We start from the raw sequence: 25463 nt of genomic DNA, 5'->3' as shown, positions 1-25463 counted from the left end.
CCTACAGAAAAGGATTCAATGCCGTAACAGAGGGATTCTCTCACCAAAGTAGACTTATGATAGGAAAGGGACCCTGAAGAAGGTCCCACAAAATTGCCATAAAACTAATGGAGACTGATAGAGCATTCTCTAAAAAACATGGCTTAACTTGCTCTCCTCTTGAACAGTCCAAAGCCAAAAAAATTGAACATGGGGGACTACTTTGAGTGAAAGAAAAATAAGCAGTTAAAAAAAATTAATATGAAAATAAAGGGTAATAAGTTAGAATTCCTAAAGGGAGATTACTCTAGCTGCTTTGAAACATAATATCCTGGATATCAGTGGAATGTTGAAATTAATCTAGTTTATTCATAGGCTAGCAAAATTCTCTTCCAGGTGCTTTGAATACTTGGATTTACTTGTAATGGAGTAGAGTATTTCTGATTTAAACTGACATAACACTCAAATTCTACACTTTGGCAGAGATACAGCAGCATAAATAGATAAGTATCTTCTTTTTCCCCAGCATTTTTAGAAGATAGTGAGGACAGTGTTTTGAGAGTCCTTGAACTTATGTTTCTTCTTTTTTTATAGAAAACCCATCTACAACCCTGTTTTTTAGCACCTGAAATTAAGCAGCACTTTATGAAGTATTTAGTAGAATTAATTTTTGGCAAACTTGATGGTTGTCAGACTTTTTCTGTGTATCTTTACTAACTGCTTTCAGGTTTCTTAGCATTCTGCACTCAGTAATTCACTTTAGGAGGAGACTAAGTGGAAGTGCATACATTTTAGTAATTTTTGCTTCAGGTCTTTAGTTAGACAGTAACCACTGTATTGGCAAGGAGTCAAATACTAGAGGCTGATTCTTGTGATTTGTGTTCAGGAATTTAAAATTTTAAACGTAAGGCAAATAATCATAGTTTTCGAAGAACAACTACATATTTGGAAAATACACAGAAAAATGCTTCCATCTCTGCCATGATTCCTAAAAGCAATTAAATTACTAAGTTACAGTAGGGCATGTGTATACCTACAAACATAGACATCTGTTTTCATTTTGTTTGTCCTATTCTAGATGTTAACACTGTAGGATATGTATAAGCATCATAATAGCTGCATTAAAAAAAAAGAAATTTCTAATAGCAAACTGTTTTCTTTGAAGGTAGTAGATAAATACCATGTTTGTTTAAAATTTTTAGGTTTTTTTTTCACTTAAGCAAATTGGGATTTTTTAGGCTCTAGTCCACTGTGAACAACTAAAAAGTGAGATGGAGCGACAGAAGAATTATCTTGAAAAGGAGTTGGCTGCCCAGCTAAGTAAGAGGGCTGATGAAAAAGAAGCACTGCGGCGAGAAATGAAGAAGGAAAGGGAGGACTTGGCAGCAATGGTATGAGCTGGTTCTTTCTCTGGGTATTACAGTGAATGTATCATCCTCTTTAAACTTCGTTTACTTGTCTGTCTTTTATTTTTAGTTTTAGGTGTGAGAGCTCCATCACCTCTACCATTTCTTTAAAGCAGTGGTAAATAAGTGATGCTTTAAGTTTTAATAACTGGATTTTGTGTTATGTCACTAGATGCATAGTAGGTTGTTGATGTTATGCATTTATTTTAGTTTGCATAATATTTTTAATATGTCAGAGTAAGAAAAGGTTAAGTAATATGTGATGCAAGGTTTGTACCTAGCTTTTTTATTTAAAATTATTATTTAGTTTACCAAGGCAAGCATTTAGAAGTTAGCACATGTCAAATTTAGGATTCTTTGCTACTTTGATCTTATATATACACAAATGTTACAATATCATAATTTCAAAGTGATCTTGTCATATGTTTAGTTTTCCCACCTGCAGAAATGTGTTGGAATTTCTTTTCTCACTCTTACTAATGTTTATAAACTCTCTGAGACAGAATCTGTCTCATCATTTATGCCATGACCATCGTGATAGTCTTGATAACCTTGTTTTAGGCTTCTAGGTGCTGCTGTAATTTGAGTATAAAACATGAGGGTTTTCTGCCCAATGGAGTCTACAGAGGAAAGCTCAAGCTAACAGCAGTAAGCCTGGGATAGAGGAGGCATTTCTAAGGTGATTGAAATGGGAAGAAATATAGAGAGACAAATACTTCATGAGTTAGTGCTTTTCACACTTGTTTGGTCTGTGACATCTTCAACGATTTCTGGTGGATGTTTCAAAACAACAAAGTGAATTTCTCTCCTGATTGAAGACTTTTTCTTATGTTTTGGGTCTCTTTTATAAGGTGTGTGGCTTGTGTCTAAAAATCTGGAGAACACAAACTGAGCAAAATAAACCATTTAAGTGTGTATAAAAAAACCTCTTTGACTCCGACTCAAGATACCAAAACAGGTATTAAACACAGTGATGGAGGCTATGTGATATTTAAGTATGTAAACTGATCATCAGAGATCTGTTGCCAGGGAAACTGAAATTTAAAAAATAATCTTCCACTGGTGACATTATTAAGCACTTCCTTTTTTGATTCCTTGCTATCTATTAGAAGCCATCCCTTTTATGAAGTTCATTGTTTTGTTACAGAGTTGATTTAAAGCAGAGTATTCTCTCCAAAATACAGTCTATTAGACAAGCATTTCATACTTTTTTTTTGGCAGAATATTTCACATGTGTGTCATCACATTAGTTTCATCACCCACTAAAATGTGTTTTATTGGAACCAATTCCCACTTTAAGTAGTTGTACTCTTTTTTTTTTTTTTTAATCCTGCATATAGATTAAACAGCCTATAGTGACACTATGATGATGTCATGCCTGGTAATTAAAGAGATGGGATGACTTTGTAGAAAATTATGATCTATGTTAATGATTTATACCTACATATGATTAACTACTTTTATGTTTTAGGATTATGAGATAGTAGAAATGGTATACTATGGACCAAGTCAAGATTCATCTCAATATTTTGTTGCTTTCTTTATGAAATGGTTTGTTTGAAGGGGAGAATTGGCATGATAGATAAATCAGGTGGATGTATAAGGAGTGAAAAATAGTTATGAATATATAATCCACTAGGTTTGGCTTTGAATTTCTGGAAGTTAACCTAGAACTGTCAGACACCATTATTTCCACTTATATTAGTAAGCTTCAGGGCTAAATAGCTGAAGATTCACTGTCTCTGTTTTATTGTTACATTTTTTAATCATCCAGCAAAATTTCATCTGAATTAAATTAGAATTTTTAATATACTAATTCTATATGAGTTTTGCACAACAGTATGCTTTGATCTATAGTGTTGAAATGTTTTCTGAACTTGAAAGTTAATTTAAGATCTGTGGTTGCAGCTATTTTCTTTAGCTGGGGGAACATGATATAGGTTTGAATCAATCTACATAAGGATGGATAAGAAGGTGTTAAATAGTACTTACATTGCAAAACTAATGTAGCCAGCTGCTTCTGACACCTTGTCTATAATAACAAGTCCTGGAGACTGGTGCAGTCAGTGAAAAGTTTCAAATAAACTACTGTATGATAATTAAATTTAAAATAGTGAACCCACTAATAAAATAATGTAGCCATATTATGTTATATTATTAATAATATAGGATATATTTTATTGTACATGCTTGATTTTTTTATTACATTTTTAATGCTATGTATTTTGTCTACATGCAGTTGCTTTTGAAGAGAAAGTTCCACAAGAGTTTGATCTGCGGTTGGTCAAATTGCATCATTACAGTGTTTTTGGACTTTTTCAGGTGGCAGCTTTGTCTAATGATGTGGCTATTTTGGAGGCTCAAATAGAGAGAATTACAAGGGAAAAGAATTCTCTAGTTAACCAGTTAGAAGAATCACAGAGCCAGCTTTCATCTCATGAAATGGAGATGAATAAGGTCAGCACATTTATAAAGGAGCATTGAACTTGTTTTTTCTTATCATTGTGACCTGAAAGAAGAGAATTTTTACCTTGACCCTTTTCCTCTGTTTTGGTAAGGAATGTGTGGTAACTGTACACTTCATCCCAATACCCCAGAGGCACTACAGCTACCCCAATTTCAGGAGTAAAAAAATTACTTTTTCCATTTCCAAGTCACCTTGTAATGCAGAGGCTCACTTTTCTATTTTGCAGTTTATAAGGGTCACTGTTTAAAAAACTATCTCAGTGATTCAGTAAAGAACTGAGTTTCATCTGAGTTGAGACAACATAGAATTCAGTAGTGTCCTTAGTTGCTACCTGTGGGACTTGCAGTGCTGAAATAAAGGGAGCTATTTCAAATCACTGTTTTTCAAGTTCATTCCTTTAGACTTTTTATGTAGTATACTGCTTAATTCACTACTATTGGTAGTACAACTCTTACAAAGACATCTTAAGAATTACAGCTTAACATGCATCTTGTGTAGGTCTATCACTCTTGAGTGCTTTCTTTTGCACATTTCTCAGTTGATTAGAACCTTAATGGGGGTCATAATGTGAGAAAGAAAAAGCTATTTGCTACAGCCTCTTGAAATGTCTATATTCCTTACTAATGATCCCAGGGTCCATCCTACCTCCCCAGTTGTTAACTGCAAGGATTTGAGGAGCAATTTATTCTTTGGGCTTCTAGAGATTTCCGGAGAGGTTTTCAACAGTTCCTATCTTCCCCTGCTGCCCTGGCTGATAGAAAGAGTCAAAAGTATTGCACAAAATTCTCAGCAAAAAGTCATCCCAGCTCACTAGAAGCTTTATTTTATTTTTACTGAAAGACAAGTATTTTAAGAATGTCAGAATGGTTTGATCTACCAATTCTGAAACACACTTTTGGTCTTTCAGGCTGGGTTCACAAATCACTACCACCACTTACAGGGGTGAGGAGGTGGTTGAAAGAGGTAGTAAGTACTAATATTCATTGGTCTGAAAAGAGCAATTTTGTACCCTACCAATCTGAAGTTACCTCTCTTAGGATGATACTGTGGTTCCATTCCCTGCTTCAGTTCATGTTAACACAAAGGTGAATAGGTGGTCACCTTGCAATAGTCCATTAATTGCACTGTCCTGAGAGATCAGAAAACTTCGTTTGTGTCCCTCTACTAAAGGGAAGTCTGGAAAATCCTGGAGGAATTTCCCAACCACTGATCTGACAGGACTCTGTGCATCACCCTGACATTTTCATTGGCTATGTGACATCTTTGCTTGTGAATCTGACTCCTTGTTTCCAGACTCAGTTTGCAATTATTAAAAACAGAAAATAACAACACTTTTGTTTTGAGTTTTATCCAAAATATTGTTTTTCTTCATGCACCTGAAGTCAGGGAAGGAAAACATGGAGTGAGGATTTATTTCCTTAATTCTTGAGGAGACTGAAAAATCCATTATTAGGACAGCACCATCTGCTGATTGTTCTGTGTTATTCCCTTTGTACAGCATGTGGAGGAGCTGAAAGTGAGGATTGCTGTATTTTTAAATTCTACTTTGAGGAAGTGACATATTGCATTTTGTTACATCCTTCAGATAAAGGAAGGAGGAGATAGAAATCCAGGGTTTGCAAGCTATGCAGTTGCATCTCAAGATTTTTTTGTTGCATATAATATTTTAGTGTTTAATAATGCTTTAGAATTTTGCCATTCTTCAGAGCATTTGCTGCTTTGCATTATTTACAATGCCTAAATTCACAAGTTGTCCTTTTAATTTATAAGTAATACTACCTCTTAAAAGTTACGACAGTTGATTTAGTTTTTTCCTAGAGTGATTTCATTGCAGTATGCATATTTACTTTTCCCCTACCTTTTTTAAGGAGAAAAAAATAAACTGAAAATTAGAAGAGGAATAAGACTAAAAAATATAATTTAATTTCGGTTGCGGAATATATGAAAATGTTTTTGAGAAGCACAGAGGATTGTAGCAGCAAATTAAAAGGGTGTACTTTTAAGGAGCAAGTGCTGAAAGTATATAAGCAAAGCAGGAAAGTAGAGTGAATTGGAAAGAAAGTTGACTAAGAGGAGCTATGAGTAAACACATTCGCATTCTCACTAAGGAATGTGCATGTATTTGGTTGGTTGATTGAGGTGAAATGAACAGGCACAAAGTGGAGGTGATGGCACAGGATAAAGACAAGAAGGGGACAGCTTAGATTGAAAACTGGAAGAATAATAACCCTGCACAGCAGTGAAGTTATGTGAAAGGGATTAGTGATCTTCTGGGGTTTTTCTTGGGTTTTTTTCTTTCTTTCACTTTCTCCTACCCCTTCACATTTCCTCTGAAGTTGATGCCAGATGGAAAGGATTGAGGGGGTAATATAACAAACACTCCAACAGCAGAAAATAATTGTCCTGTGTAGAAGTGATTTTCTGAAATGTTCCTTTGATCCATTTCTTCTGGACTATATATCTATTTAAATTAGACTGTTTTTTTTAAAAAAATTGATCTTCAGTTTGCAGTAAGTTTGTAGGGCTCTGATCAAACTTTGAAAATTATTGTGTTAACATTTAAAGAATTTCTTTACTAACAGTGTAAAATTAGCAAGTTAAAACACACCTTTAATTAGGAGTGTGATAGATGCTTTCCTTCTAAGTTTTGAAAGTGTTGACATCCCAAGACTTTCTTGGGATTTTACAGAGAATGAGAGAAGAGTATAAAACCAGCAACTGTCATTTAACTGTAGTGATATATATTTATAACATAAGCATTTATACTTAGCAAAATCTTGATCCAAATATATTTGAATCTAGAAGGTAGTGCATTTGTCAAAGTTAATGACTATATAAAGAATTCAGATCCACCTTTCTATCTAAAAACATTTACCATTTGTAGACCTAAAATATCTGTAAATTAAAAATCTGTTGCATTTCAATGACCTGTAGAGGGCACCAAAAGATCTAATTGCAAACCCTGGTCTATGGCTTCTTCAAGCTAACGGATCATGTTGTCTGTGTATCTAACAGGTGTGTGGAGAAATGCGTTATCAGTTGAATCAAACCAAAATGAAGAAGGATGAGGCAGAAAAGGAGCTCAGAGAGTACAGAACAAAAACTATAAGGGAGCTTGAAATTAAGGACCAGGTAAGAGATAATACTGCTATAACTTTGCAGTTATTAGTTGCCTAAGTAGGGTTTTTTCAGAAGCTGGAATTATTCATTTTTCTGATAGTGGTCATTTATTACTGTTAAATGGTTTAAATTAATGGCAAAAAGCCAGCTTTTACTGCTAAATAAATACCTCTTGGTTATCTTCATTTTGTTTTCAGCCCTAGTATGTTCAGTTTTGTGCATCAGTCATTCCATGATTTCATATAGAATTACTCTATCATATTATTCATACCAGCTACTTAAATTCTGTGTAGTGTATACATGTGTTTATACACTTTTTCTCACAAATAAATCCACACATAATTACCTATACATGCAGCCTAACAGAACATTAAAGGATCTAAGCATAACCTAATGTTACCAAAAATGAAAATCATTTATCTTCCAATTTCTTTAAAGGTTTAATGTTACTGAATTCTGGGATTCATAGAAAAATTTAAAAAAACAAAACCAAAACAAAAGTAGCCTTCTAGGAAAAAAAAACTATAGAAAAAAATCCACTTGGCATTTACTGTTGCTTATCTAAAACTGGGTTTTATATTAATACAAAAAAACAATATATGCCTTACAGGTAGTCTGTGAGAAAACATCCCATGCAGTAAGAAAGATTGTTAGAGTAACCTGCAACATACTTGGCAAACAGATTGAACAGGTGTAATCTGCAGCTTTTTAAGTGCCCTTTTTTTTGAGGTTCTATCCATTTTTCTCTAGGACTTCAGACTTTCAGTATTCCTTCTTAATTTGTGATTTGCACATAAGAGTCTTCTGAATACACATATATGATGCATAAGAGGATGATTTTTTAAATATGCTTTTTGTTATTTGAGCACCCTATTCAACTCATTTTGAAACATTCCTTTTCTTTTAAGTAACTGAACAGATCACTCTCTGTATGACATAAGAATATATGTAGGGTAAAATGAAGTATTTCAAAAATTAAATTTTTAATTATAATTTCCTCAAAATCTGCATGTAGGACAGTAAGTTTATTAACTTAATAGTACAAGTGAAGTCTGGAAGCAATATTAATTCAAGTTGTAATGAAAATATATGTAAAATCCAAAGGAGGAGCTTATTAGGTGAAATAATCCTTCAGCATGTATAGAAAATGAGACAGCGCAGAAGAGAGGTCTTAAAGTGTTCTTTTTTTTCAAGGTTTGCTTTTTTTCACTCCTGCATGCTTTAGGCCTAAGGACACTGAAAAACAAAAAACAGGCTTGTCGTCTGTGTCTTGACAGATATCACAGATAAAAAGAGTTGGCATAATCTTGGCATACGAATAAAACAGGATGTGTTTAATAAGATACTTGAAGAAGTATCTTGGATCTTACATCCCGCTCTCCAACTTGCTTGAGGATTGCCTTTTGAGCAAATTAAAAAATTTAACAAAGTATTTTAACCTCATGTGATGACATACTGGTATTTTAATCAGTGTGGAGCTGAATACACCAAAATGTGATGATTTATAACTTGATATAAAGTGAAATTATGTGAGGGAGGGTGCTCCTATCAGCAAAAATTATTAGATAATTAGATAAATATTAGATATTCAGTAATTATGTTCCTGTATTGCTCAAGTATGATTGTTGATTCCTCAAAAAAAAGGAAGACAAACAGTTTTGAAATTCTCAGACTCAGTAGCTAGCAGCTGTTTTATAGCTGTGGCTCCAGTAACCCAAAAAGTTCTGTATAGGTCCTAGGATTCTTTAACACATTAAAGGCAACCCACGTAGAGTGTTAGAGTGCCTTGTTCTGTTGTTGCCTGTTTGCTGAGGATTTTTTAATCAAATTTTAACAAATGTTAATAAGTTATTGCAAATTTCGTTTAAAATAAATGAAACCAGTTCAATCACATATATCTTTGTATATAAAGAAATCCTGAAATGTTTCATCTTATGTGGCACTGAATAGCAAATAATAATTGTTCTTTGGTCTCTCAGCCATGACCTGACCTTCTGGCTAAGAGACAGAGCTGATACCTTCCTTGGCCACCATCTGTTCATAATAAATACTTTTTTTTTTTTAAGTAGACAGTAATATAGGAATATTTTCATGCGATTCTGTATTATGGGTTTTTTCTCTTTAAAAAAAATTTCATATTTTGGATTTCCTTTTACTATATTCAGAGGGAGTTTACTGTTTCTTGAGGTATAATTGTAATTTTAATTGTGCTGTGAATAAATTTCAGTTTTGAAGATTATTTTTAGTTTACATGGAATTACTTTTAAAAAAGGATTAAAATTATTCAGGTGTACAAGAATAAGCAGAAAACCCCACATGTACAATTTAGGATCACCAGATGCATATATCTGTATGTCAAGTAAATAAAGATTGGTATTTATCATATGTTGGTATTTATAAATCTCATTCAAAATTGAACTTACATAATTTAGAAAGCCTAAAGATAGTATATATCTTTGGTCTTACTCCCTTTCACCCTAATATCTTTTTCCCTGTATTTATTGTTTGGTTTGGACTAATACCCACTTGTCAATATCTGTTATAATTCTCTGTTACTAACATTTTACCTGAATACTTCTTAATAATTAAGAAGCAATGAGCAATGTTACCATTTAAATTGAATAACTGTTTTGTAATATCATCCATCATGATCCTGATTAACATCAGGATTATGGAGGGTGGTGGGGGAAAGACGTGTACCACACAGTTTCTCTACACAGATCCCACATCTGTTCATCTGACCCAATATGTTGTAAAGTACCATAACCTACTGCCCTCTCTTTTTCTCTCTCAGCCAGTCCTCACATTGTGGCTGTAGCTGTGCTGAAATAACAGTGCATCACTTAATACTTTTACTGCTTAGAAACATGCTTCATAGATTATATTAATATAATGCCTTCATGGCAGTAAACTGTGTCCACACTAGGGGTTGTACTAGCACAGCTATATCAGAGAAAAGTCCCACCCTAACCTAAATTGCTGTTATTAGAACAAAAATTGTGTGGCATATTTGACACAGCAGGGCTTCACTTTTATAATACTTTTTTTGTTAATTTGTAAGCCCTGCATGGCATAATTTATTCATTTCTAACAGAAATCATACTTCTGACACACTATGAAATTGTTCCTCAGATTAACATCACTTGCTCTTTTCTGCTCTGCCTTATAAAAATAAAAATGAAGTTCACTTTTAATAATTTGCTTTCTGTTTGCCTGAAATAATTTGTATTTGGCTTAAAATCTTACAAGCCTCAGCATGTAGAAGTGAAAATAATTTTTAATATTGAGTTTTGCAGTCCAAGACAATTTGGACATCCTCCTTATTAGATAGTTCTTACCAGTAGCATGGCTCCGCAGGGAGTGGTGGTGTTGTTGCAAGAAAGTAAGAGGACATGTTAAATTCAACTCCAGAACTAACTGCAGATCTTCAATTTTGTTTTACCATGTTAGTGGAATCAGATAAATACTTTGTGTAGCAATAAATCCAAGCTAGTTATTTTACCTGTAAAAAAGTCTTTAAATTTGGGCAGATACAGTTTGAAGGGGGATTACAGAATTCTGTTGCCTACCTTGTAGGTGACAGAATTAAAAGCTCCAGAAACATTGTACTAAAGCCCACAGATTTTTAAGAGTTGCCTGCATTGCAGTTCATAAGTCCAAATAAAAAGAAGTCAAGACTCACATACATGCATAACCTATACAAATAGGAAGAGCTACACACCAAAGTATTTTTGTGCAATACGACAGAACCTAAATGATGCCTCTGTACATTATAGACTGACAATTTTGCAGACAAATAAAAATCTGGCAAAATTGCAGTCCAAAAGCACTTTGCCAAAGGGTATTTTGGGAATGTTTATCTCATTTGTCATAAATCCGTGACTTATAGTAACCTAATTTAGATGTTATAAGAGGAGAGATTACTGACTCTGTCTTCATCAAAAATAGTTCAGGCCAAGAATTCAGGTACATATCCTGGAAGTGCTTCAGAGTATCCAAAGCAAGACCGTAACACCTTTGAAAGACCCTGGTTCATTGAAATGTCTTTTTATAAATAGATATCAATCTTTCATGAGTCAGGCTTTAAAATACTAGAGTTTTCAACAGCTGTGACATTCAGCATATCACCAGATGTTTGAAACTTGCAAGTTTTAATAACTGGTGAAGATGGGTTTAGGATGATGTCTTATGTCTTTTCTTGTAACAGTCTATATCTATATCTGATATTCTGTTTCCTCATTAGTTATAAAGATGCTCTGGAAATAATGTTTTGGAAAGAAATTCTATTAAATCAGTAAACGTATACTTGAGTAATATTTGGCAGGGAGGGAAAACCCCAAAATTGAGAAGATAGCTTGAAACTCTTAGCATGAAATTTTCTTACCTGATCGACCTTGAGTATAATGGTCTTAAAAGTAGCAAACCCGAACTGCTTTTGGAAAAGCATTAAAGAAATGTGGTAACCTTTACTGTAACTTAACTCTTCCTAATTAATCATTTTGTGTTTTGGGCATTCAATGCATTAATTGGAAAATTAGTAAATAGGGAGTAAAATGGCAGTACTTTAAGCCTTGCTTTGATAGATTTTCTGACCTGCTCAAAAGGAACATAATTATTTTCTTTATAGCTGAACTTACTAGCTCATCCCAATATTTTTGAGAAGACATTGACCTACAACCTTGCAATATATATAAGATTATAATATGGCTGCTGCTGCTCTGCTATGGCGTAACTTTCCTCTGTCAGCCATCCATTCCTTAAGAATCAGTGGTATGAGCAGCCTTCATTAAATCCTATCTACTTCCTTAACAAAAATTGTTGGGACTAGGATTCTCAGTAGTAGACTTTACTTTCTTGTCTTCATTTTCTGTACAGGTCTGCTTCCCCTAAGCATCTAGCCTGCTAAGAGGAATAACATAGGATCAGAATTTTATTGTTCATAGGTGTAGTTTGGCCTGTGTAACCTCAATCCATGGTGATGTCACTCCACAGTACATGGAAAAGAGAAAATTGTTTATGTGCATTAAAAATTATTCAAAGTAGGAAAATAATTGCACATTTCTTGATATAGTGGTTTTACATACTTAAATAAATACTTGGTTTCTGTTGGTTTTTTCTTCTTCTCTGACTAGAAAATACAGTTGTTTTATCAATAGTCATTGTGTCAACAATCAGAAGAAAAAGAGTGTAAAAGTCCCTATCACTTGTCAGTTGTTATTGCATAGGTTTTCTTTTTAGCTATTCGTTTAATGCTGTCCAGGAAGTAAGAACCAATCTCACATCAGTAGTCTTAAATAGTATCTGAAAGGATAAAAGGAACAGATTTTGTTCTCTTCTGTTTTTCAATAATGAAGTAGGTGTAATCTTTCCCTTCCTTCTTTCTACATGCATTCTTCCTTTTCTGAATTTTTTTATCAGCAAGTGAACCATATATTTTGCACTGCCTCATTGTCCTCCATCTCCCACCTGTACAATCCATTAACAAAAAAATCATCTTGTTCCACTGTGAACAAAATCACTTTCTTATCTCTGCTGGTGGCTGCTGAGCTAATCTGTAGGTCAGCAATGTTCTCTGCTAAAATGTGACTGTAGTAATCTCTATGGGATTGGAAGTTTTGTTCCTGAAATAGTATTTCAGGTCAGATATTTTGGCAAATTAAAAGCAAATATTTTCATGGAAATTATGCGGTAAAATCCTTTTGCAATATGTTTCAGCCATTCACTCTTGTAATTTCCCAGGGTATTTATCCACAGGGACCATGTGGATAAATGGTTGCTCTTCAAGAGTTTGCACAAGAACAGACCTTAAAGATTGTCTTAATTTTAAAATTGTGTGTGTGTACTTATAAATCTGTACTTAGCTACGTACATTTTTCTTTCCCCAGCTAACAACCACAAGTTTGCTTCAGTGAGATTTCAAGTGTGTTCCTCTAAATGCATCCACCCTCTATGTTATTTCCATAAAGTTGCCCCCCCCAGCACCCCTGCTCTTCCTAGGAAACTGCAGGGTTCTGTCTCTGTTAATTCTCCATCAATTTGGAAGCAGAGCATTTGTGGCTGATGGCCTTTGCTTAGGTGATGGCTCTTGTCTTGTGGCTCTGCCTTTTAGTGGAGCACACAAGGTGTGTGGTACTGCCAGGTGCCATCACACCTTGCAGTACAAGTGCCAGAGGGGTCACAAATCTACTTATCTTTGAAGAATTCAACAGTCCCACCAGATCAGGTTAGGACAATAGCCATCTAAGAAATCACAGCCTGCTTTGTTTATCTAGGTAGGCTATATCTTTCTTGTCCCTCTGGTCTTTACAGATAAATTGATTTGAGCCAGCCATACAGAAAAAAACTTCCATGTGTGTTTCTTGGGGCTACTTCTCATGTTTCTGCTCCGGTTAAGTGCCCTTCCTGGCAGGAAAAGTTTTCAGATTCCTATTTTAGGCTAAATGATTTGTAGAATTTGCAGTAGTCTTGTGTGGTTTTGTGAATTAGCCTCTTAGAAAGAGGTGTGTCTTTGAACTCCTTTAAACCCTGTGTACATATTTGTATTTTCTCATATTTTATAATAAATCTATTTCCAGAATGGAGATTTCCCCTTTGAAACCACATGTAGCTTCTTGAGTGTTTTGTATTCTCATTCAGATTTGAATGTTAGCAGCAGTAATTCCAATAGAGTGCAAATGGGAGAAAGCCATTGTTGGGATGTGGTGGGGGTTAAGCTTGTGATGGCCCTAACTCTCTTTACAAAGATGGATAGTTCTTCAGGTGCAATATGCTATGTCAGATGGCCATGCCTGGGAGGTCTGAGGTTTAGAGACCACTCTGAACCTAGAGTTGCTTGATTGATATAAGGATTAGGATAGAAATGACTGCAAATGACCCCTGCTGCTTATGGCCTGATAGTAATCCAAGTGAAACATTTGAAGTCTTTCTACAAAACTAGTCTTGTTTTGTTGAGCTTTTTTAAATTAAAAAAAAAAAATCCAGTTACTTTTATCTCTGATTAATTAGTATATTACTAGGTATGGAAGGCAACATGGATGGAGATCAGCATGAAAGAGTGCAAAAATTTCCTGTCAATGGTACACACAGTATTTAAATGTACATGCAAGGCCACACTGGGGGCACTTCTTTGAAAGACTTGGTCCTGAGTATTATAACTGGTCTCTCTGCTTTGAAGGCTACTGTAGTAAATGAGGCTAAGCTTATGCCCATCATGGCCTGTTAAAGTATATTAATTTGAAGTGTGTATATTTTTATAGATTGCCTTTTTATAAAAATCAATATTTTTATTGATATTTTTATTTTAAAAAAATAATTTAAAAAAATCAATATTTTTATTGATTTCCTTTTGGGGATGTACATTCAAATAGCAACCACCACAATGATTATATTTAACTTTTTATAATTCTATATTTTTTCTTCTATTTTTGGTTCTATTTTATGCTCCTTCAATCTTTTAGTAATGGTAGCAAATTAAGTATGAAACAAAAAAAAAAAGTAGTGTAAATTCACATTAATATTTTACAGTCAAGAATTATTTTACTGTAGAATTTGGGCAATGATATAGTCAGTGCAGAATTTCCTTTTCAGGTTATACTATGTATTTTTTCACCTGATGTGTAAACATACTGGGACAACAGTGAATGTCATAAATAACTTAAGAACTAATTTGGTTTTAGTTTATTTTTCATTTTGTTAAAAGTCTTCTAATGTTGTTTTTCACATTTTCTTCAGAGTACGAGTTTTTTTATCACCACTTAATCATTCTCAATTTTTAAAAAACAGTATTTGTCTTTTCTGTCAGTGTGCTCTTATGTAAAATTCTGTGAAAAGCATCTGCTAGTTTGGAATTTAAAGTTGTATTTTTGCATACAATAGAATCAGCATTTGTATGAAAAGAAATAATTATTTTAATTTTTAATTTGACTTGTGTTGAATGAAATTTTTTCATTTAATCAGATTTTACTGAGGTAGAGATGTCTAGTTAATTAAAAAGTGCATTTTTGCAACATGCATAAGAATTGTTATTTGAAGATAATGTCAGATAGATTATGAAAAGGATATTTGAGGATTAATTCAGTGTTTGAGAAATCGTCTTTTATGTTTTCCAGAAAGTTGCACTTGTGTTCACTGAATGAGCATCTCTAGTGTCTCCACTAAAGATGCATTGTAAAAATCTGAAGATAATTCTTAAATGCATCACAAACTAATGGAGGAGAACTGAAACACTTACGTGGTTCAAGAAAAGATACAAAAGTGCCCTATATGCACTGAAGTAGAAAAAATATAAAAGATGGTTGGTGGTAATACTGAAAAAAGAATAATTGTTTTAAAATAAAATTTTACTGCAGTGGTACTTCACTAATGCTTCATTTTTGTTTAAGTAAAACTTCTTTTGTGTAACTGTGCTGAATATGGATACAGGATGGTGTTAGTGTGTTTCAGCTTATGGTGAGTAATGGTGTTTCTCTTACTGAGGTTTAGTCTGCCATCTTTCCATGGCAAAGTGCCTGTTGATATTCCTGGGAGTTTGGGCAACTGCAGAACAAGACATATTAAATAGTACTTTTGAAATTATGTGCAGAAGTAATAAGTACATTAAAGTTGCAGAGTTAAGCAACAGAAGTTGCCTGTTCTAACCTTAATGTAGTCTTGTTGTACGTATACATTATGGTAATTCTGTTCCTTGTTATACTGAAAATCTGTTTCAGATTTTCTTAAATGCAAGATTGTCATCTGTCTTTTTGCAGTTCTGTGCTCCATCTCTTGTCTCTCACATACATTGAAAAGTTAAGTACCTTGAAGAAATAACTTTCTGATCATGTGGTAAAAAGCTGTATCACAGGTGATAGGCACTGAGGGATGAAATTAACACTGCATGAGAAACAGAGCTGTCAGCAAAATGTTTTAGTTGGTGGTTTGTTTCTGTCCCTACAAATACAGTGTGGCCTAGCAGATAGCAGCTACAGAACTATTTACAGCTTCCTGATAGAATAAATGGTAACTGAAGTAATACAAAAATTACTCTGAGTAAAGGTTGGGAAAAAAATGTTGCTCATAAGGATCCCTGCAAACACAGCAAAGATTCATTGATTCTGTAATTTCTCTGTAGATTAAATCCCAATTGTGTTGTGATGGCCTAATGACTAGATTGGCATGTTTCAGAATTCAGGACAGAGTGTATTTTTGAGATTATTATTGTTAAGAGGAGAAAGAAGAGGGTTGTTTTTTATTATATTAACATGTCTCAGATTCTGAGGGTTTATGTTTCAAACAATTACCTGAGTTTTTAAATGGAATTCCTATAGTGTTGTGAGTACGATCTGTTTTCAGCCTGTAAGTGTGGTGTGTGGCTCCTACCAAATGATTTTGAATGAACATTTTTTTGGAGTTTCAAAAAGAATAATTTAGTTGATAAGCCTAAATATACCTGGATTGGCTGTTTCCGAGTTGCTGTAAACATGTTCTATTGGGTAGCATTTTTCTGCCATCCCTTTCTCATGTGATTGTCTGCTGTTTCTGCCATGGCCATTACCAGAATTCCAGAATATAGGTCATGCTGCAAGCACCTCCAAACATTGGTATTTTAAGATGTTTATGTATGTCTGTATATACTTACACACAAGCACAAACACGTGTGCATGAGTGTAAAGGAGCTGGTACTGGATTATGGAATTGCTGATGAAACTAGCACAAGTAAAATTGTTCTTAAAGCCACATTTTCATTTTCTTCATACTTCTAATAGAAATGATAAGACACCTGTGAATGTTTAAAGATCCTGTCATGAAGTGACACTTCCCTATCTGAGAATTTCCCCCTGCATTTTTATGGCAACTAAAACCTATGGATGTGTTCTTGAGTTCAGCCCTGAAGGTTCAACATCTGGCTGATGGAAGCAAAACATTTTCACCAGAGGTTCTTGCACTTGGAATCTGCTTCCTTCTGTGGGTCTGTGTCAAGACCTGACTGAGCCTGTTTAACTTGAGGCAATGGTGTAAAGCCCATCTGTTCCTTGAAACTTTTCCCTGAAGGAGCGATCTAGAGTGTATTTATATTCCCAGCTGAGGTTGTGCTTTTTTAAAGTACTTAGCTGATGCTTTTGGACTAACTTGTGGTTTGGTTTGTTTAAAGGTGTGCTGAATGGATGCACTTTTAAAGCAGATTTAGGAATGTTGCAGAACTTCCCTATCTTTAACTTGTGAAGACAGTGAAGAGTTCATGTCCCTGTTTACTATGAATGGAAAAATAACACTTATGAACTGCTACTGTTAAGAAGAATAGAGAACCCACTGAGACTTCGATTTAAAATACACAAGTCTGAAAAGTGAAAATGCAAAGCATTTGTAACTGAGTATCTTTGAGCACCCGATTTTAAAATATTCTGTCAGTGTAATAGGTTGTTATATTCTTTAGAAGGGAAAAGTATTAACAATTTTGTAAATAGTTTTACTATCTTTGCATCTGAATTTGGAATTCCCAAAATAATTTGGTAGAAAGTACATGTGATAAAGCAAGGTGACATTTAAATTCTTCATGAACATTTGTTGAGTGTTCTTTGGTGGAAAAAAGTGTACAGTTAAGTACATGGCAAAATTTTAAAAACCCCAACACTATTGAAATGGTGTTGTTTTTCTGGATGAAAATAATGTGTTTGTTTGATATAATGACTGTAAGTAGTTTAGATTAACACTTTTATGAGAGGAAAAGTGATAATGTTGTTATGAAAATGCCTCAAATGTTTGTTTTGGGGTGGGGTTATATTCATTTGTTCTTGTAGGATGTTTGAATGAGTAATTTCATTAATTAAAGAAGATATTGCCTCTTTTCTACATGAGGAAACCATCACAAATAAGCTATGGTATGAATTTAAAATATAATCGATATCCAGCACTAACTCCTTATGCAAACAATTTTACTCTGTACTATAAATGACCTTTCACAGTTTAGTTGACTGAGAAACATGCAAGTTCCCTGCAGCCCCAATGACAAATAAATATTTATGTAGGGAGTTAGTGCAGAACAGTTACTACATGATAAAACTACACTGTCAGCTTCTTCTGTGCTCTACTGGCCTTCCTAAAAGCAACCTTAGAACAAAGTGTTGTATTATGTTACAGATATATTCCTACAGGTACTTGTATGTTGTATATAGACTTGAAGAAAAAGACATTGTTTCTCAGAATTTCTATGAAAAATGTTTAAATTGCTGACAATATGACTGGGATAACGTAGATCTAGTACATATCACTGGACTTGAAGATGTTAGTCATGCAAACCTGACCATGGTTATTTGTAAATAAGTTAATAGACTCATCAACTTTAGTTACTTTAATAAAATAATAGGATTAACAGCAGCTGGTATGTTTAGGGTTCAGATAGAAGTCATAAATACTTCTTTTCAATAATGGTAAAATCACAAAATTACCTTTATTCTCTTGTGTAATATTAGCTGACAAAGATAAATGCCCCCTTGTCACTGGTATGTAATAGGTATTAAAAAATAAAAATAAATTAATTCTCATGAGAGCTATCTTATGTCAAGCAGTTTCTGAAGATGGCCACTCTTCCACTGCCTTTCTGGCTCTCTAGCACAGTGAATTCAGGCCACAAATATGGAGCCTTCACATGAGAAAAATGGAAAATACTTGAATGTCTGTAACTCTTAAGCTGCATGAACACAATAACATTGATTGTATATTAGAGTATTTAAATATGAAACACATTTTGGCTTTTCATAAGAATGTAATTTCAAATAATTTAATTTACTTGTTTTGCATTTTTTATTGAGTAACTACTTTTGTTCAAAAACAAAATGTGCATTATTTTCAGGTGCTTTGACACTTTTTTTTTTTTGTCTTAAAATGTATCTCTATGTATTTCTTAAATATACTTTCTTTGGTTCTGTAATTTTCTAAGAAAATAGAAAAACTGGGATTAGAGCTTAATGGGAACAAACAGCGTTTGGAACAAGCCCAGCAGGATGTGACAGAAGCCAGAGAGGAATGCCTAAAACTGACAGAACTGCTGAGTAAATCTGAGCACCAACTGCACCTCACCAGGTACCCCTTATCCTATTACATGCTGTAGTACCAATTTCATTCTGCTAATTTTTTGCCACAGGCTTCCCCACAGTTGTTGTAGATACTTGCAGTCATTGCCTACAGCAGCCCACAGTTGTGTTAGAAGTGGAGATTTGAATAAATGAGTTTTGAACTACAAAAGTGAGTTATGAACCATAATTTATAAAGTGAATTATTAGTGTGTAGAAGAGGCAATGTTCAGCGCTGGTGGTGAGGTGGCATGGGTTTAGGCAGGAAGAGCAAGGGATGCTGCAACTACCCTTTTTTTCTGTTGCTGTGGTTAATAGGACAAATATATTTGAAATGTTGTTTGAGATTGTACTGTAGAGCAGCCCCTTTGAACATAGGAGTTTTCAGATTAATAACCTGAATTTTTTTCAACAGAATGACCAGGAATATGTATATAAATATATAAATGAACATAATTTTTCTGTATGAGGTAAGCTTAAGTATGTGAGGAGGGTGTTTCAGTCTCTTGCTCAGTAAAGATGCAGTACAATGCATTGTGTAATGAAAGACTTCTCCTAAGCATATTCCATCCTTCGGTATAGTTCCCAATGTCTTTTCCTGCACTATTCATTACATGTTTCTAGAAAACTCCAGAAGGCTGACATGCCAATTATTCATTGCAATTTGAGTTTGGGTAACTGCAGAACTTTTTTCCTTTTGTCTTGGAAAATGCTATTGTCCAACTGTTCGCAAGCTTTTGGTTGTGTGTATGGGATTTTTGTTCTATTGCCCTGCTCCCCCCCAAGAATGAACAACCATAAACAAATCTGGCAGCTTTCACTCAGTACTTAAGGGAAAAAGTTAAGTTAAATTTTTCATGGCGGGGGAAAAAAAGCTTAGGTTTTTATCACTTAACAGAAGTCTGTGTGTTTATCCAAGTCTTGTATTTTTTGGGCTTTGTGAGAATTCTGCCATTGAGTAAATGGAAATAAAATAGAGCCTTGTCTAAAATATTACATTCAATGAATCAATTTTTTATTCAGCTAAATTTCTGTGTAATTCAGAGCACGGTTGTTTAACAGATGGAAGAAAGTACCACTCTAACAGCCTGTATTTAGAGAAAAAAATATGCTAGAGGTTAATGAACTTGAAAAAAGTTTTGGGTGAGTTGTTAAGATATCTAAAGTTTGGATTTAGCAGAACTTTATTAATAATGATTTGTTGTGATAGCTAACCAAATGGCTTTACCACGCTCCTTTTAGCAAAGGCTGATTATATGCAATAAAGCTCTGGATATCTTGGAGGAAATCTGACTAGTGAATCTATAATTTCTAAGGTTTTTTTGGTGAAAATACTCCAAATGTAAAAATGAGAAGTATTGCCTACTTTTACATAGCAAAGTAATTAAAGCTGGATACCTAACATATAGAGATGATTCAGGTAGCTTTTTGATGTACAGTCTCTGACTCAGAAAGTTTTTGAGCTGCAAATCATTAGCGACTGAAAACAGTATTTTGGGATGTAGTGCTCTGTGCTGGCCATGTTTTCATACAATTTCACAGATGCCCACTTTTTCAGACAGATGCTGAACTGCCATGCCTCCTTTGACCTAGTGCAGACAGTCTTCTGCAAGGTCCTAATTTCTTCAGGGGTTCTGTGGTTATTTGGGGCTTTTTTTTGTGGGTTTTGGGGGATTTGGTTGGTTGGGTTTTATTTTTTGGGGCGTGGTTTTTTTTTTTTTTTTTTGGTTTTTTTTTTTTTTGTATTACTGTGTGTCCATGTTTGGCATCTCCTTACGAAAACTGAAATGTTTTCTATGCTGATGTGTATTTATTGGAAAAATGTATACGCTGAGACATGGTTCAAATTTTTGTTTTCTTGACATTCCCCAAATTCTATAACACTTTGTAGATTTTTGTGTTTTCTGTACACTTGGAGTGTCTGTCTGCTTTCAAAAAATATGTTAGGTGATGTTGCTTGAAGAAGGGGAAAAAGAGAGGAACAATTCATTGCTCCTGATCTGTTACCTGCTTTCCCCTTGAAATTAAATTCGTAGGGCAGGATTTGAAATGTTCTCATAGTATCGCCTGTTTTCCTTGCCTTGGAGAGGAAAACATCTTCTACTGAAATGACACTTGTCCTTAGCCTGTACTCTTTTGTCCTCTCAGCTCACCTCCTGGCAGAACAGGTTTTCTGTGCTAGTGAAGGTCTGAAAGTTACATGTCTCTAGCGGCATTAGTTTTGCTGTTTGAACTCAGTATGTTTTTCATGGATTGGTACATCCATAGTTGTTGCATGTAAATTATATTCACTTATGGTTTGCCTCTTTTCATTTATTCCCTTCACCTCAAATGGCAACTGTGTCAGTGGAAATACTTGAAGGGTAGGGGTAATAGCAATCCTATGGGGGTTGGAGACTCATTCACTGTGGCGCTTGCCAAGGAAAACAGATTTTAAGCTCTAGAGTCCTGCCTGTGGGAGGTTGCTGCAGAAATTGCACTGATTTAGTGCATCTCTAGGGTATTCTGGCCTTGGCCTTGTCTTGCTGATTCTCTTCTTTTCAGGAGAGGACCAGCTGGTTCACTCCAAGTCTTCTCACAACGCTGGAGTTGAGGGTGGCCTGTACTGCTGTTACACTGTTGTGGATAGTCTTTCTGTTGCCTTGCGTGACCTGTCTGTGCTGTTCTGGCAGAAATTAGAGGTAGCTGAGGAGATACAGAAAGAATTCTTTGTTTAGTATGAATTATTTTACTACTAAGGAGAAAAGCTTCGTTAATCCACTGATTCTAAGTTTTGATATTGTAAATAAATACGATTATAAATGAATACAAGAACTTTGGGTTTTAATGTATAAAAATGAGATAAATGTATATGAAAGGAATAAATGAGAAAAAGCATGCAATCTGTGTCATAATGTACAAAGTAAGTACTCTGCAGAACAGCACTCTTCTCCAGGAGTCCCACTTCTTTGCTGTATCCTAGTTTTCAGACACTGTTGATTGATTACCAACTAAACAGCTTCTAAGTTAACAAAATGTACTTGTTAAAAAGGAAGGAAAAAAAGGTTACAATTAGCTATTCTAAACCATTTCCACAGAGTTTAAAATTGCCTTTTCCTGTCACCTTTCTTCCTGGAGCAATATGTTGCTTAGAAATACTTGCTATTAACATGCACTTTCTGCTATTGAATCTAGTTAGTAATTCTAATGTGTATGTCTTCAAAAGACAGGAGAAACACAGAACTTCTAGTGTGTAGTTTTGCTTGTCAGTCATGTAACTTTGCAGATGTCACCATGCTATGAGACTGACCATGATTGTTTAAAATTTTCTTGGGGGTTTCTTTTGCCCTAGTTTCAGCTTTGAGGGTACTGTACTAGGAGAATCTTATAAAATTAGTCTTAAGTCAAATTGCTCTTACTTTGGCAAGGCTAGGTCTTGCTAATTAAGCTTACCTGAAGCTCTCTTCTTCAGAGGGTAGAAAACATACAGGTCTATTGTTCTTAGTTAATGAAAAAAAGTCATTAAAAATCATGTCAATATGCTCATGGAAAAGATCATATGAAAGATGCAAGCTGTTAACAACTTGTCCAGATCTTAGTGTGCCATCTAATGTAAAAAAAAAAAATTCACTATTCTTGTGTAACAGAATCATCATTAAAAAACATTCCTCTTCTTCTTTCAAACCAGATCTGGAGGTATTTTTTGCTTCAGTTGCAGTCAGGTGTAGTTCCTGTTCACATACACCTAACAAGTTAAAGAAATCCTAAGAAGTGAAGGAGTCATCAAATTTCAAAATGAAAATTTTATTATGCCATCATGCATTTTCTCAGGGATAGATAGATGGATGGCTCAAGATAATTTTGACTGAAATGTCATCTGAAATTTGAGAGGAAATATAATTGACTAGAATAGAAGCATATTTAGTTTAGTCTAAAATTTATTATTCTTGTTTGCTTATATGAAACACTAAGAACTTCTCAAGGTCAGCTTGTGGGTAGGGCAAAATTACTAAATGAACATGTACTTTCACATTCAGGTGAGCCACCAAGCTGCCCTAAATCCCTGTGTCACTCTCTTGAGGGACTAAAGTTTATATTACAGTGAATCAGTGGGTGTTGTTTTTCTTTATCTGAGGACATCCCAATTGGCTTTTAGCAGTGCTGTAGTCATCCTACTGTACATTGGTCCTTCTTGCTAGTTTCAGTGACTCCATTAAGACTAGTTTCTATTACATCTACAATAAATAAAACACATACCCTCCAAGGTTAATGTGGCATAGTTTAATGGCTGAAGCTCTGGTGATGAGCTGTATGTCACCACCAGTGTGCCTTGTTAGAACTTGCAGCCTGCCTCATTCATTCTTCTCCCTGTTTAAGCTATACTATGAAATGATAAAACATAAACTTCCCAGTGGTTATATACAGCTTTATAGGGAGTTGCACAATACTTAGTATTTATTGTGGGTTTTTTTTCTAGTAGTATCTATCAGTTAGCAACATGCTTACTACCATGCCTTTTCCATCAATTTTAGCACCTCAGAGTCCATCATCTATATTAGGAAGTAGTTTTGGAGAAATGTTGTTACTAATATTAAATAACTGAGATACGCTTAATCTACTCAGACTAACTGATGAAAGTACCAATAACACTAGAATTGGAGATGTGGGGGAAGGAAACAGAAATGAGGTGTAACCAGTGATTGATTTCTAATTTTTTTGAAAAAATATCGGTATGCAAAAGCATTATTTTAAAATGCAGGAATGAATGATAACATGAAACAACAATAACTAATAAACTTTTTAGATTATACTTCATATGTTTACTTTTCATTAAATTTAAGGACGGTTGCGACTATGTTGTTGTGATTCAGTCAACATTTATTTCTATCTGGTTTTCATATACAAAGGCATCAGGGTGCCAGAAAATAAACTGTTAACGGAGAATTAACTTCTTTGGCACGCTTTCATACTTATCTTCCAAATTAAAGAAAATGAAATGGGCAGAAGCAGAGTGTAGATTACCTCCTTTTTGTCAAAAATGGTCGGAATTTGAAAATTAATAATAAAAAAGGGAACAGATGCAGTAACATGCCAGAGGGAGATTAATGTGGAGAGTAAAATCTGTGAGCAACAAAACTGAAGCAAACTGAATCAGTGGGAGGTGGTTGTACAATCAAAATCAGGATAAAAGAGAAATTACAAACAACCCTGCACTTGTCAAAGTAGTAGTAATGAAATCCTGACTCTGCCAGCAGCGAGAACCTGTGTTAGCACTTTGGGGTAAGGCCGGGAGCCGGGTGCCAGGTAGGAGGGCAGCGCGAGGCTGCTGGGCGGCAGCCATCGCGTGCGGAACAGATGGCGGGGAAAGCTGGCCGGGGAGGGGCTCCTTCGCAGAGCTAATCAGACAGTAACGGATAGGGCAGCTGGGAGGACTGACCACCGCCAGGCGAGCGGCGGGGTGGCCGCAGCCGTGCGCGATGTGTGCAGTGGTGTGCCCGCCGGCCGCACGCCAGACCTTCCAAGGTCTTTGCGGCGCCGCCGCGGCCGCGCCGAGCCGGGCGGCGGGCGGGGACGGGCCCGGGCCGGCAGCGCGGCCCCCGCGGCGTCGGGCCCCGCCGTCCTTAAAAACGCGGGGCTTTGCTCTCGGCCCTGCCCCGTGCTGGTGTTAACGCGGTTTCGTGTGTCGCCGTAGCGGTATCACGAACTGAACGTGACGAGTGACAGGAATGGGAAAGCACGTGGGTCCGGGGACCGATCTGGGAAAGCGATGAGGAAACTTTGCTCCCCTGGAAAGGCGGGAGAGCCGTAGGTCGGCACCTTCCCACAGGGCTGGGCCCCTCCAGTGAATGGAACCAGTCTCCTGATGTTTTACTTTCGCTCGGAGGAGGCACTTCCCTACTCGTAAATGAGAGCTTGAGAGGGATGAATGGAGGTCCGAGCCTTCTGAACCTGAGTCACATGAATAATTTGACTCACGTAAGAAGTAAAGATCAATAGGTTTTCTTGTGCAAGTAAGAGGTAGTCATGTGTGAGAGGATTACGAGGTCATGCCCCGTGTTGATGACTGTCAGCTTGAAAGAGAAGTGAAAACAAAATTTTATCGAAGAAAGAAGGAAAAAAAATCCTGAAGTGTATTAAGGGAGATCTTACCTATTACTACCTGGGTTTGTTTGATCAGTATATGTGATAGTTTTTTAGATCATTTTAATAATAAAAAAAAAAACAAACTATGTGTCCTGCATCTGCTTTTTGAACTTGTGTGTATCTTGTCAGCAGAAGGTTTATAGCTTGGCTCAATTATCCATTTTGAGCAGCGAGGGGGGGAAACATTGCAGGGATTTGAAATAGGTAGTATAACATAGCCATATGCTATTTGTGCATTAGTTTCTGCAATAAATCTAATTTGGTGCTGTAAAAAAAAATTATACTTATTTGCTATAGCAGCACATTAGTAAATTATTGTGG

At 35.3% G+C, this 25463-nt stretch overlaps 1 protein-coding gene across 14 annotated transcripts in view; it reads left to right on the top strand.

The window, feature by feature from the left end:
• Positions 1-25463, top strand: part of SDCCAG8 (SHH signaling and ciliogenesis regulator SDCCAG8) — a 104322-nt gene that overhangs the window by 18725 nt on the left and 60134 nt on the right. For 10 of the 14 annotated variants that reach the window (XM_085575535.1, XM_085575544.1, XM_085575536.1 and 7 more), the window contains 4 exons: positions 1218-1370; positions 3708-3842; positions 6868-6984; positions 18887-19029. In XM_085575535.1, the coding sequence (XP_085431661.1) occupies positions 1218-1370; positions 3708-3842; positions 6868-6984; positions 18887-19029 (548 nt within the window). The remainder of the gene's footprint in view (positions 1-1217; positions 1371-3707; positions 3843-6867; positions 6985-18886; positions 19030-25463) is intronic. The other 4 variants (XM_085575543.1, XM_085575539.1, XM_085575542.1 and 1 more) reach the window with 1 other exon arrangement.

Source organism: Lonchura striata, chromosome 3 (assembly GCF_050655825.1).
Source record: "Lonchura striata isolate lonStrDom1 chromosome 3, ASM5065582v1, whole genome shotgun sequence".
Taxonomy (NCBI): Eukaryota; Metazoa; Chordata; class Aves; order Passeriformes; family Estrildidae; genus Lonchura; species Lonchura striata.
Note: the sequence above shows the minus strand (reverse complement) of the source record. Positions and strands in the feature narration are given on the sequence as shown.